At 46.9% G+C, this 14,450-nt stretch overlaps 1 protein-coding gene and 2 pseudogenes across 1 annotated transcript; 1 reads left to right on the forward strand and 2 right to left on the reverse strand.

Moving 5' to 3' along the window:
• Nucleotides 1-1,138: 1,138 nt before the first annotated feature.
• On the reverse strand, nt 1,139-1,815 carry LOC136502894 (uncharacterized; annotated as a pseudogene).
• A 542-nt stretch (nt 1,816-2,357) lies between these two features.
• Nucleotides 2,358-3,870, forward strand: LOC136502697 (BTB/POZ and MATH domain-containing protein 2-like; annotated as a pseudogene).
• A 3,717-nt stretch (nt 3,871-7,587) lies between these two features.
• LOC136504694 (trigger factor-like protein TIG, Chloroplastic) lies at nt 7,588-12,938 on the reverse strand. Its single transcript, XM_066499664.1, has 13 exons — nt 12,604-12,938; nt 12,343-12,426; nt 11,674-11,802; nt 11,116-11,204; nt 10,789-10,972; nt 10,002-10,092; nt 9,505-9,659; nt 9,234-9,326; nt 8,919-9,011; nt 8,696-8,776; nt 8,473-8,622; nt 8,239-8,334; nt 7,588-7,976 (listed from the first exon to the last, which is right to left on the reverse strand). Exons 1-13 carry the CDS (start codon nt 12,865-12,867, stop codon nt 7,899-7,901), a joined length of 1,587 nt encoding a protein of 528 aa, XP_066355761.1. The 5' UTR covers nt 12,868-12,938; the 3' UTR covers nt 7,588-7,898.
• Between the last annotated feature and the right edge of the window lie 1,512 nt (nt 12,939-14,450).

Raw genomic sequence — 14,450 nt, forward strand, 5'->3', positions numbered from 1 at the left:
GGGGAGAAATAGAGCTTAGGAATTTGGCTACAATAATTGCCGAGGGAAGAACCTGATCTATCAAAATGAGGCTCTAGAGCAAATTGACCAAATGAAATATTAACAGGAGCAGGGGAGGTAGAAATGAATGCACCCCTTCCCAAGACATGGGCAAAGTCTATGGCAAAGCTAGTGTCCCAGGAAGAATTTTCTATGAGGTGCCCAATTGGGCCATTGGCGACAGAATTCGAAGCAGGCGAGCTGAGCACTCGGACGTCGACTTGGATTGCAAGATGAGACCAGGGTTAGTGGTGGCATGCTCGAGCATAGAGGGATCCCCATTGGTGGGCTAGCTTGCCAACCTCCAACTTGGTGTCGTCTATGGAGGCCTCAATCTGGGGGCGCCATTTGTCGAACACCTTGGCAGCGACTTCAAGGGTGATGACACAGGAGCCATGGTGGTGCTCGAAGTCTTGGAAGTGTGCGTCCCACTTGAGGTCATTCTTGGAGAAACACTTTTGAACCTCCTCGAGGATGATTTTGTGTTAGGATCGATGGCTAGCTCCCAAGCAACATTGCAGGAAGATGTAGTGTGGGTGGGGCAGAATTTGCTTCAGAATTTATGAACTCTCCAAGCAGGCGGGAAGGGAATTACGAAATCATAGATCCAGGCGGTAGCTCACCGATGGGATCTGCATTAGGCCAATCAAATCTAGTGTTTGATTGATTGATGGAGTAGGAGCTCATTCTGGGCCTGCTATCAGCTTCTATTACATAGTCTAGACCCATTTTGGGCTGGCTATATGGATATTCTTAGTTTTGGGCCTACGTGGCTTGCTTAGTGCGTGTGCTGCTGTTGTGCCTCTCCCGAGTGTTCCTCCTCGACTGTGGTAGTAGGTGCTGTAGTAACATAATCTATCCTAAAATCCTAAAACATAAGTGACACCTCACATCTACTGCATGGGTTTGTATACCGGATAGTCCGCTATTCTGTCAGACCGTCCGATAGATAGTGTCAAAGTTTAACTGACAGTGCAGATGGAGTGGCGGATAGTCCGGTGGTCCTTGCGGACTGTCCGTCAAATCAATTGTGAGCAGACTGAATGCAGATTCCAATGCAGTCTAGTTTCTAGAATTTGGATTTCAATGGCAATGATGATCATGATGCTGATGATTTCAAGTGTGTCAAGACTGGGTCGTGACACATAACCTCTTTGATGGCATCATAAGAATTGCCGCTTGGAAAACCACTTGGCACATGCTTCTCTCTTCGGACAAGTGAGGACATGGGGGGTTGATTAAAGAATGTTGGCTTGACATATGGTATTTTCCCATAAAGGTCATCATGGGATGAGGATGAGGATGAAGATCCAAGAGTTTTGTGCATCCCCTCCTACATGTAGATTGATGTGAGAGATTGTAGAGTTCCATAATTTAAGTACAATGATAAAAGGTTGAAAATGATAGAGACAAAACCTTGGGAACATGCAAGGCAGGGTCATGGAAGATTGGACCACGATCAAAAACTCCAGCAATGTCAAGGTGGGCTTGGAGAATAGCCATAGGGTCTCCTTGGAGCAAAGATTCTATTGACTGGGGCTCCATGAACAAAGCCTTCTTTCGTGCGTCCTCACTTATCGGAGTTGTCAGAAACATGTGCATAAGCCCTTGCTCATTCTCCGAGCTTTGCTCCAGCCCTGTTGATGAAATGATGCTATTTGGTGGTACGGGAGTAGAAACTGAGTGTAGTTGGTGTGGTATTGCTTCACTATTATTGTAGTAGCTCTAGAAGGAGTAATCATGGTCATTAGGTGCACTGCTAGAAAGAGATGGCATGGTTGTTTTACCCCTTAGCGCTTCGTGCAAAGGGGAAATTTCATTGTCACTCTGCCTAAATCTCTTATCCTTGGTGGGGTAACTATTGCGTTCCATGGTGGATGGTATTCAAAGAGGACATTGAGACCTATTTATAGGGATTGATAGACATTGAACATTGTCTATCATGTGGAGTTTTTAGTATCACATTCTAGAAGAGATATGGCTATCGTAGTAGGTGCTGTAGTAACATAATCCATCTTAAAATCCTAAAACATAAGTTTTTTTTGGACGGAGGGAGTAAGAAATACGTTACGTGTCCTTCCATTATTTTTTTGTTAAGTGAAAAAGAAGTGTGTGTGCGCGTGCATGCACTGTGCGTGTGTGCATGCATGTGTGTGTATCACACATAACAGTCCCTTTTGAAATATAAAATCCATGTCCGTTTCACAACACAAACAGTATGGTCTCTCAATGTACGAGCTACTTACTGAGTTAGCAACCAACAAAACTACCATGAAATAACTAGAACTTTTGCTGCCGAAGAGCAGGACTTGCCATACCTCGACAGGGACCGCCTCACGATCAGGTGCGTGCTGACGACCGTGATCGAGTCCCACACTGTGGAGAACAAGATGAACTCTGTCATCGTCCCGCTGTCTAGACTGCACCAGGACTTCGAGAGATGCTGAGCGATGGCGAAGGGGCGGATGTCACATTCACTGTGGATGGCCAGTTGTTCCGTGCCCATAGATGTGTCCTGACTTTCCGCTCTTCGGTGTTTAGAGCGTAGCTCTTTGGTCCAATGAAGGAGAAAGCTGAAAATCTCATCAAGATCGATGACATGGAGCCAGCAATCTTCGAGGCTCTGCTTCACTTTATCTACGCAGATAGTCTGCCTGATAGCTGCAGTGATGGCCGGACTCCGGCGATCACGCACTTGCAGGTTGCCGCGGACCGGTATGGAGTGGAGAGGCTAAGGTTGTTATGCGAAAGTAAGCTCAGCAAAGCCATTGATGTGGAAACAGTGGCGACGACGCTAGCTTTAGCAGAGCAGCACAACTGCTCCCAGCTGCGATGAGCCTGCATTGGGTTCACTACTACAAAAAATCTTTTGTGTGGCATTTTGAAATTGGCCTTGGAGGCGGGCAGGATTTGGAACCGCCTCGGTTAATGCCTGGGTTTAATCGAGGCTGTCGTTTTTATTAACCAAGGAGGTTACATTTAACCGCCTTGCAAAATCTATTTACGGAGGCGAGTAAAAAATAACCGCCTCCTAAAATATATTAACCGCCACCTCCAAAAATTAGGTCATTTTCAGAGGTCGGTTAATATAAACTAGGCCCAGCAAAAGCCCATACCAATCCACCTACCAGGCTTATATAAATACAAAGAGTTAGGGTTCACTCACTCATTTCCCCCTCCCTTAGTCGTCTTTCACTCTCTCCCTCACCCGATCCATCTCTTTCTTCCACTCTCTCCCTCACCCAATAGAGGCGCGTGGGCGGGCGGCGTTCCTCACCGGGGCTTCCTCTCCCTCACCTCTCACTCCACCACTCTCTTCCTCCCTCCACTCTCTCTCCGGCGCGGCGCGGCACGGCGGGGCGGAGCGGCCTCGGGGTGGCCCAGATCCGCCCCCTGCTCCTGGATCTGGCCATCTCCGCGCGCCTCTATTGGGTGCCCCCCCCAGTGGAGGATCCGACAACGACAACGACGGCGCCCCGATCAGCGAGCAACGGCGGTGGCGGCCTGTGGATGGGCTCGGCGGGCTTATCCACGGGTTTTCCTTTTTTTTGTTTTTTATTCGATTTACCGAGGCGGGCATCCAATCGCCTTGGAAAAGGTGTCATTTACCGTGACCTTTCGTCCAAGGCGGTTGCGATGCCCTCCTCGGTTAATCGTTTTTGCTCGCCTCGGTAAAGTTTTCTGTAGTAGTGGTTTATGGCCTCGCCGAACATGCTTGGCCCAATCATGGAAACCGATGGATTCAATCATCTCATTGCAAGCTTTCCATTGGTGATGAAGGAGATTCTAGACAAGGTGTCCTGCATTTGGAGTGATAAGCAGTGCCAGTGACAAGTGAGTGATACTGATTCTTAGTCAGTGTTCAGTTATCTACAGTCAGTCATGTGCTTGTGCTGCTGTTGTGCCTCTCCCTGAGTGTTCCTCCTCAACTATGGTAGTAGCTACAGTAGTAACATAATCTGTCCTAAAATCCTAAAACATAAGTTTTTTTGGATGGAGGGAGTAAGAAATAAGTTGTGTATCCTTCCATTATATTTTTTTGTTAAGTGAAAAAGAAGTGTGTGTGCGCGTGCACGCATTGTGCGTGTATGCATGCATGGGTGTGTATCACACATAACAGTCCTTTTTTATTTGCAATATAAAATTAATGCCCGTTTCACACACACAGTATGATCTCTCACTATACGAGCTACTTGTTAATGAGTTCGCAACCAACAAAACTGCCACGAAATAACTAGAGCTTTTGCTGCCGAAGAGCATGGTTTCGCTGTACCTCGACAGGGATTGCCTCACGATCTGGTGCGTGCTGACGGTCGTGATCGAGTCCCACACCGTGGAGAATGAGATGAACTCAGTCGTCGTCCCGCTGTACAGCCTACACATATATAAAACAAAAAATAATCGCCCATAAAGTTTATTGACACATAATAAATTGTAAAATATTTTTCAGCACAAGTATACATATCATATCTATATAAGTAACGTTCCTCAAGTAGACTGAGTGTCATACCATGGATTGAAGCATAGGGTGGTATTGTTGTGTCTACATTTTCTCTCGAGGCAGAATTCGTGCATGACCCACTTGGTCTTGAATCCCCATGGGTCCTGCCAATACTTAGGATACTAGTGTTTTTTAGGGAACACGACTTTACATGTATTTCATTAAGAAGAAGAGCCGAAAGAACGGCTTATACAATGCAGCTACGGGAGAACCTATAGTGTTGGTTGCAGAACCACAGAGGAAGTGGTTAGGAACCTAAACGACAGCAGAATAGAAAGAAAGGCGTCAGGAAGAATATGGACGTCTGGTGGTATGCTCTGGACGCAAGGGTGCCCGCAAACCTAACCGACTAGACCTACAAAGGAAGAATACATCAACGCAAGGGTGCCCGCAATCGAGATGAAGCCTTTAGATGGGCCTGGAGCTATGGACGTCTAGTGGTATGCTCTCTGGTTCATCTCTCGTACACATCGTAGCGGGGCAGGGAAGTGAGGATTTAGGATGGGGACCAGGGCGGAGCCCTCCGGCGAGGAGGCGGTATAGCTAGAGGACATCTTTGAGGAAAAGGAGGCGGTGCATGTGAACATGGTGTGCGCCCAACCCCCCACGACGGACCATGTTGGAGAAGACCTATGGCAGCACAGTAGGTTGTACGAGCACGACAAGGGCGGCGTCGCTGGAGCTACGGCGACCCAAGTCGGAGGACGGTAGGCGACGGCAACGGCGGTCAGCGGAAGCGGCAGCGGCAGCGGCGGCGCCGGTGGAGCTAGAGATGGACGACATAGTGGCGTTCCGACAGGCGATTAAGGCGTTCATCACGAAGCAGCAGACCTGGTTCCACCGCGAGGAGTCCCTGATCATCGCCCGATCCAAATGGGGGATCAAATGGCCCCATCCCCTAATACGGGTATTTACCATGGGGAATCGAGGATCGGGCCCAGTGCCATCTTTAGTTTGCACCCCTTCTCCCCCATCTTCACCTTGTTTAACTATTGAATTCTAGCAAGTGAAAACACACCACACCGGTTGAATTAAAGATGTGTGTGTACCCATGTGCGTGTGCGTGTGCCGGTGTGTGGCTCTAGTGTGTGCGGGCGCGCGCATGTGGCCTGTGCGTGTGCGTATGCGCGCGCATGCGTGGGTGTGCTTGCGCGTGAGGCTTTTGTGTGCGCGCACACACGCCGTGCGCGCGTGTGTGTTTCCCATTGGACATTTGAGCCATATAACTTTTATGCACAATAGCTTTTGAAGTACCATAAAATGGTAACTGAGTTGTTGCGGGGCGGGGAAGAGAGGATTGGGGATGGGGACCAGGGCTGAGCCCTCCGGGGAGGAGGTGGCGCCGCCGAAAGAGGAGTTCGAGGACAATGAGGTAGTGCACGTGAAGACTATGTGTGCCCAGCCCCCTAGCGGACCATATCAGAGAAGACTTGCAGAGCCGCAGCAGGCCATACGAGCACAATGAGGGCGGCTTCACCGGAGCTGCGGTGAGCCAAGTCAGAGAACGGCAAGTGGCAGCAACGGCTGTCGGCAGCAGCGACAACGGCGACGCCGGTGGAGCTAGGGATGGACGACGGAGAGGTGTTCCTATAGGCGGTCGAGGCGTTCATCGCGAAGCAGCAGACCTGGTTGCACTGCGAGGAGTCCCTGATCAACCCCCGCTCCTCATGGGGGATCAAATGACCCCATCCCTATCCCCTAGTAGGGGAATTCCCCGCAGGGAATCGGGGATCGGGCCCATTGCCATCTTTAGTTTGCGCCCCTTCTCCCCCATCTTCGCCTTGTTTAACTATTCAATTCTAGCAAGTGAAAACACACTACACTGGTTGAATTAATGATGCGTGCGAGCGCGTGTGCGCATGCGTGTGTGTCGGTGTGTGGCTCCTGTGTGCGCGTGCGGCCTATGCGTGTGCATATGCGCATGTGCGTGGGTGTGTGGCTTGTGGGCGTGCTTGCGTGCGTGCGTGCACACGCCACGCGTGCGCGTGTGTGTTTCCCAATAGATATTTGAGCCATATAACTTTTATGCAAAATAGCATATGAAGTACCATAAAATGGTAACTGCGTTGTTGTAGAGCGAGGAAGCGAGGATTGGGGATGGGGACTAGGGCGGAGCCTCCTGGGGAGGAGGTGGCGCTGCCGGAGGAGGTGTTCGAGGACAGGGAGGCGATGCACGTGAAGACGCTGTGCACCTAGCCCCCATTGCGGACCATGTCGGAGAAGACCCACGGTGGCGCAGCAGGCCGTACGAGCATGATGAGGGCAGCGTTGCCTGAGCTGCGGCGACCAAGTTGGAGAACGGCAAGCGGCGGCAACGGCAGTCGGCGGCAGTGGCAACGACTGCGGCGGCGCCGGTGGAGCTGGAAATGGACGATGGAGAGGCATTCCGTCAGGTGGTCGAGGCGTTCATCATGAAGCAGCAGACCTGGTTCCACCGCGAGGAGTCCCTGATCATCGCACGATCCCCAAGGGGGATCAAATGGCCCCATACCCTAATAGGGAAATTCCCCGCGGGAGAATCGTGGATCGGGCCCATTGCCATCTTTAGTTTGCACCCCCTTCTCCCCCATCTTCGCCTTGTTTAACTATTGAATTCTAGCCAGTAAAAACACAACACACTGGTTGAATTAAAGATGTGTGCGCGTGCGTGTGCGCTTGAGTGTGTAGGCGTGTGGCTCTTGTGTGTGCGTGCGCGCGCACGTGTGGCCGGTTCGTGTGCGTATGCGCACGTACGTGGGTGTGTGGCTTGTGTGTGTGCTTGCGCGTGTGGCTTGTGTGTGCGTGCGCACACGCCACACGCGTCATGTGTGTTTCTCATTAGATATTTGAGCCATATAACTTTTATGCAAAATAGCTTCTAAAGTACCATAAAATGGTAACTGAGTTGTTGCTCATCAGCATATATTGCAAGCCACGGGAAAGCAGTAGCAACCTGCCAAGCATGCATCCAATTCCACATTTTCATGGAGACAAAAGAAAGCCATCGTGCACATAGTCCAACACATCACATCCAATCTGAAGAACTGGAAAAGGGGGACGGCACAACAGAGCCGATGTAGAACTCTTGATTCACTTGATTTGTATATTTGTAAGACTGATCTGTTGCAATGTGGATTACAACCTCTTAAAAACTGGATACAACTTCTGCGAACTTGCATTCTACTTACAAAATATAGTATACTTCTTTCTTATGCTATATAGAAACAAATTCTTAATCACTGTACTGGACTGCTATGCGCCAAGATTCTTCATTGCATGGGTTGGTTGGCAAGGACCAAGGTCACTCACAAAATTGCCCACCGCCACACCAGCCATATTTCTCACGTTCAGAGAGCCTTGACCCAGCAGCATCAGAGACTCATCGCCTGATATACTCGACTGTGCAGTTCTCCTTGAGCCATTCAAGCACCTTCGCTGCCTCTAGAACATCCTGGACCTGCATCATTGAATCCCACGTAGAAATAATACAAATGAGGTTTTCCATTCATGGGAAAAGATAAGGTTAGGCAGATAATCCCTTTTAGCATAGAACTTATGATTCACTGATAATTGACATTTGTGAGATGAAAATACACTAAATATAATATCAAGAAAATCAAAATTGCAGTTAAATCAGTCAAAAAAATAGCTAGGCTGCAGTTTAGACGTCTAGTGAAGGAACTGACAACCAGAAATACCAAAATCAAGGAATTAAATACCTGCTGCCTGATGTTGTCCTCATCATAGTCTTGATTGTACCGTTTGAACTCTGCTATGGAGTTTTCAACTTCCTTGATGAGCTGTTCAGTTGAGTACTGCATGATGATTTGTTGTTATTAGTAAATGCTGATAAAAGATACTTCAACTAAAGGCGAAAGCTAGGAGGTTTGCTAGCATCACCCTAACACACACACACAAAAAAAAAAAAAACGAAACCCAGGTATTATTGTTACCTGTAAATTCTCAGATTTGAAAACATCACCAATAGCCAGCATCTGTTTAATGATTCTTGTAATATTCTCCTTCTCATCTTCTAGGTACGCCCGAACTGACCTCTGGGTCGATAAGGATGCTAGCTGGTCTTTATCTAGCTTCCTTTCTGCCTGCAGGAATGAATAAATCTACATTATTCAGAAAGAATCGGTTGAAAATTAGTTGATTGTTACTGTTTAGTACCTGAAGCTGCAGAAGTTTGGCTCCATAAAGTTGTTGGCCTTGTTCTTGAAACAAGGCACGAGGAACATCAACCTCAACCAACTAAGCCAACCAAGGAGAGATTAGTGAAAATTTAAATGATCTTGGAAGAATTTGAATAATTGAAGAAAGCATAACATGTTAATGATCTACCCTGCACCAAGACTTCAGAATTGATAGGCTGTCTCACAAGTAAGAGCAATACCTTCCCGAGCTGATCAAGGATTGCGTTATCGGTTGCTTGTTCTATGGCCGTTTTCTCTACTTCTTTACATCTTTCCAAAATACGTTCTCGAACCTGCAATAGTCAGGAGGGGCTGAGTACTAAGACAGAAAAGATAATTAACCAGCAACTATATGCTGTTCACAGTTTACAGATAATATTTGAATAGATGCACTAGAATCAAATGGCACTAATTTTCAAAAAAACAGGTTTACTGGCACATGCCCAAGAAAGTTGAGTATGTTACTTTTTTTTTTATCGGGATTGAATACGTTACTACAGGAACAGAATACAAACCTCGTCTATGGTAGTGCATCCTGGAAGAAGCTTTACAGCAAGTGAGTCACCCATTTCTGGCAACTCTCTGTAGAAGAGCTCTTTACACACAACCTACACAATACATTGAAAATGGGATTGTGAGTACCAGCTGCAGTGATTAGTACACCTTCTGCTGATACTAATTGATCTTGTAACTTGTAAAGTGTGTGTGATAAAGCATAAAGTGAAGTGATTAGTGAAAAGCATGAACACAAATCTTTGACTGTGCTCTTTTAGAAATAACACTCACAGTAAATTGTGCATGGACACCTCGTAGACTTTCTTGCTCAAACGACTCAGGGAACTGAATAGGAAATGATCTAGCTTCACCAGGACGAATCCCAATTAATGAACCAAGAAATCCAGGAACAAGGTTATTAGTTTCCTCAGTGTCCAAGTGGAAACCTGAAAATCATAGTAGGTATAATATAGCACTGTGATTTCAAAAAAAAAAAACAGAAATGCAAGGAAGTTGTCTCAGTTAGCATACTAACTGGTGCACAAAGAAAACTCAGCAGACAAATATATTTAATAGCCACTCACATCACTACATCAAATTACAGGGAAATAGATGCACCAAACATAACAAGTGTGGCATGACAGCATTTCTTTTAGGCACAATAATTTCTATATACAGCATTAGAATTTAGAATACCATTTTTTCTAATAAGGGATAACTCATAATAAATTTTAAAGGCGAAGTTATGAAAATAACATGCAAGTCAGATGCGTGAAAAATTGACAAACCTGTACTCTCGGCCGATGAAATTTTTTCACCTTTAGAGCCATCACTGTTAATGCTTTCTGCAAATATATCTAGTACCACCAGATCACCAATCTGCATATATCCAAGAAAATGAATGCAGTTAGATAACACAATATTGGGTTGATGCTAACCATCAAAGTATATTTAATTAAATATTCCACCTTTGTTGAAGCTAGTAGCTTTTCAAAAATAAAGCTTGTTGATTACAAGGAAACATTTGAAGGGGAAAGGGAACAAAGAACTCTAGACTCCAGTTGCATCTTGCACAGATAAATATTACAACCATTTGTTGAGCAAATGGATTTATGCCATAAAACGAGTATTGGCGCCAATATCAGATCAGGACTGTACTGTAACAAAGCAAATTTGACTGTCGATAGAAATAATTCAATGGAAATTGCCAGGAAGGGTCAGTATCTGTTTCTCAGAGGCAGAACAACCAGGGCTATCAACCTATCACTTCAGCTGAGAGCTAGCCAGTCACAGGTCCTACCAGTCTTGAACAGTATTGCCTATACTGGTTGGTACTATGAGTATTTAAGGTCAATTCGACAGAGTGGAGACAAAATAAGAAATAAGGGATATAAACGTATGAGAGGAACACAAAGAATATGGGAATAATGCAATAGTTACTGAAAGTGCCTAGTTTCAAGTAAAATGAGTGGGCCCAGGATTCGCTTCAAAACAGACATGCCTGATTACAAGAATAACTAACTGATACTAAAGGTGTCATTAGTTTGTTACATACTAGAGTGCCTATAGAATTACCTGGAGGCCTCTGTCAGCCACAACTCTAAGTAAGCCCAGAGCTTTATGACATCGCTGAAGCTCTTTTTCTGCCACCTTTTCTGCATCAACAGCTTCATCTATTTCAACGACAACTTTGAGGTTCTTATATTTGTCTTCGGATAACCATCGGACTTCAGGGACAACATCCACAGCAACATCATATCTGACCAAAATTTGACATTAACAAAGTATATGACCTCAAGATCACATGATAGTATATTAGCATTGAACTTATTTGTTGAGAACTGTCAATTTTATTTTTAAAAAATGAAATGAGTAGGTCATATATATGGCTGAACTGTCTACCTAAACACATCGTCGAGAGAGAAAGAATTTCTCATATCATCAAACTGAGTCAGAATGCGAACAGAATCTTCTAATGCCCTCTCCTCTACCTTACACCCCAAAAAAAAAAGACATTAGCTGGATAGATGTAGTAGTAAGTGCATGTCATACAATATATGCCGGTAGTCTTGCAAAAAATATATATATATATGCCGGTAGGGAGGGAGGAAAAGTCATGGTTCAACAAGATATTCAGAGTTTCAGACTGCTGAAGTGATTTCGGAGATATCTGGAGTACAGAAAAGGTGCACATCGAATTTCTACATAAATGCTAGTAGATAGTGTTGCCTGCAGATCACCATGCCAGTTGTCTGTTCAGTAAGCAAGATGACATGGCTATATCATATAATAACCGACAGATTCATCATATCATCATCACCATCACTCCGATGACTGATGATATAATAAAAATATAGATTACCATAACTACATTTTGGTTTCCATGAGCACTTTCAAACCAACAGCTTATCATGATAGACGTCAGAGATGCTTCCCCAAATAGGACTAAGAGTTCATTACCGAGGACAGTGCTTGAGGAAGTGTATGTTTTAAGATAGCTTCAATTGTGGCGTCCTGTACATGTTGCGGTCCTACATAGTTTATAAGAATGTTTTCTGGAATGATCTTCCCAGGCCGAAATCCAGGAACCTGTCAAGAAGAAACAGCATGAACATCAGAACAGACTGTATAATATATAGCATCACATGACAACTGACAGACAGCATCCTTCTCTGAAGAAACATTGTATAGGGTAATATCTCTCCCACTTTGTAACTCTGATTTCCTTGAATGATGTCTATTGTAGCTACGATAAATTGAAATGAATTTTGCACAAGTGGACAAAATCAGGAACTTGCAAGCACGGCTGACTGTTTTCAGTTTCAAAGTGCTTTATTATACACAAAAAGGATGAGGCCCAATTTTCATGAGAATGTTGAATATACACATGGCCACACGCCCACAAAACTATCAGTGTGCTAAGCACTGCATAGAGCATGACCCATTCATAGGTACATGATCACACATGTACCCATAAAAATTTGAAGTAATAAAGCTTAATGCCTTGTTGTGCCAGGAAACATTTGCAACATAATCAAACTCATAGTCGGAAAGGAAGCAATGTGTTTAGAAATTTCATATGTGTGTACTCGTCTACGTGTTTGCAGCCAGTTTGCACAGAAATGATACCTTGAAACGCTTGGCGTACTCCTGTAGCGTGGTTTGGTAACAGTCGTGGATGATGGAAGTAGGCACCTCCACGCTGAACTTAACCTGCGAAGAATGGCACACACAGGTTGCCGTAAAAATCAAGCACGAATTTTGCACCGTGACTCACGCTACTCCGTGGGGCTAAACTGCGATACAAGCTCGAACAGGCGCCCTGCTTCATTCACCGAGCAATCGCACTTGGCGAGACAAGGAAGGGGAGGCTGGAGGCGGGGAACTCACACTGGATCCAGGCTGCGGCGTCTCGGTGACACGGAGCGAGTCCCCGCCACCGGAAGCGGCCTCGCGGAGCTCCACGGCGGCCGAGGTGACGGGGAGCCGCCGCCGCAGCCGCCGTCGCGAGGGCGTGGAGAGACAGCGGGAGGTGGAGACGAGCGAGGGACTGTTCCACGAGACGGAGACGGAGACCGCGCGGGGAGAGGAGAAAGGTCCGTGCGGGCGCGCGGCGGCGGAGGCGACTGCTGCGGCGACGGTGGACAGCTCCATGGTCGCCGCGGCGCGGAAGAGAGTGAAGCGGACGACCCGGTTTGGCAGTTTGTGTGGCCGGCGTGTGTGGGTGGGGGGAGGGGGGATAAGACAAGGTTTTGTATTTATATAGTATATAATATAATGATTATTATATATTTATTTATCACAACAACGACATCATCTTCATCGTCACGCTATAAAAGAATGAGTTTCCAAAAATTTTTATTGGGGCTATCCCTCTTTTACAATCGTTTGATCTTAATATAATTTTATGAGCCTTCCGCCGTAGAAGATCTTATTCTTCTTCATTAATAACCTTTCGATCTAAACGCCATGTCATATGAGCTTTCCGTCGTGCGAGATCTTACATTACCCCACGCGCCCTCAATTCCATGGCTCGACTCCCTCTCCGTCATGTACAGCTAGAACTCCCAGTCGTCGCCATCCCTCTCGTTTCCCCCTGGTGGTCTAGGATCGCAGCGCGGTGCAACGCCACGTCGGCGGCGTCCGCGATGTCCACACGCTGCCCCGGATGGAGCCCGTGGTGTTGGCCGAGTCGTCGTTTCTCTTGCACCTTGGTTGCTCTATGTTCTGCCTCGCCAGGTTCTTCAAGATCATCAGCACCGGCCTAGGCGGCTCGTCGTGCGTCAGCAGGTTTTACAGTCTTCACTGGACTCAAGATGCACACTATAAAAGAACTAGTTTTTTTAGGCTATCCCTCTTTCACAACCGTTTGATCTTGACACCATTTCATATGAGCCTTCCGTCGTTCGAGATCTTACTCTCCCTAATTAATAACCGTTTGATCTAAATCTTACATTACCCCACACCCCTCAATTCCATGGCTCGACTCTCTCTCCGTCACGTACAGCTAGAACTCCCAGTCGGCGCCGTCCCTCTCGTTCCCCCTGGTGGTCCGAGATCGCGGCGCAGTGCAACGCCACGTCGGCGTCGTCTGCAGTGTCCACACGCTGCCCCGTATGGAGCCCGTGGTGTTGCCCGTCGTCGTTTCTCTTGCACCTTGGTTGCTCTATGTTCTGCCTCACCAGGTTCTTCAAGATCATCAGCACCGGCCTAGGCAGCTCGTCGTGCGTCAGCAGGTTTACAGTCTTCACTGGACTTGAGGTGCACACTATAAAAGAACGAGTTTTTTAGGCTATCCCTCTTTCACAACCGTTTGATCTTGATACCATTTCATATGAGCCTTTCGTCGTTCGAGATCTTATACTCTCTCGTTAATAACCGTTCGATCTAAACACCGTATCATATGAGCCTTCCGTCGTACGAGATCTTACGTTACCCCATGCCCCCTCAATTCCATGGCTCAACTCCCTCTCCGTCACATACAGCTCGAACTCCCGGTCGGCGCCGTCCCTCTTGTTCCCCCCGGTGGTCCGGGATCGCGGCGCGGTGCAACGCCACGTCGGCGTCATCCACAGTGTCCGCACGCTGCCCCGGATGGAGCCCGTGGTGTTGGCCGAGTCGTCGTTTCTCATGCACCTTGGTTGCTCTATGTTCTGCCTCGCCAGATTCTTCAAGATCATCAGCGCCGGCCTAGGCGGCTCGTCGTGCGTCAGCAGGTTTGCGGACTGACGGCCATG

Source organism: Miscanthus floridulus, chromosome 14, assembly GCF_019320115.1.
Source record: "Miscanthus floridulus cultivar M001 chromosome 14, ASM1932011v1, whole genome shotgun sequence".
NCBI lineage: Eukaryota > Viridiplantae > Streptophyta > Magnoliopsida > Poales > Poaceae > Miscanthus > Miscanthus floridulus.

Bases quoted from the DNA above. Each gene is read 5' to 3' on its own strand.
- LOC136504694 (XM_066499664.1), bottom strand. From the start codon at position 12,867: ATGGAGCTGTCCACCGTCGCCGCAGCAGTCGCCTCCGCCGCCGCGCGC. The intron at 10,093-10,788 runs GTAATTCTATAG...GGATATATGCAG, and splicing joins TGGCTGACAGAGGCCTCCAG to ATTGGTGATCTGGTGGTACT. The intron at 8,777-8,918 runs GTATTGCTCTTA...TGGTTGGCTTAG, and splicing joins TCCTTGATCAGCTCGGGAAG to TTGGTTGAGGTTGATGTTCC.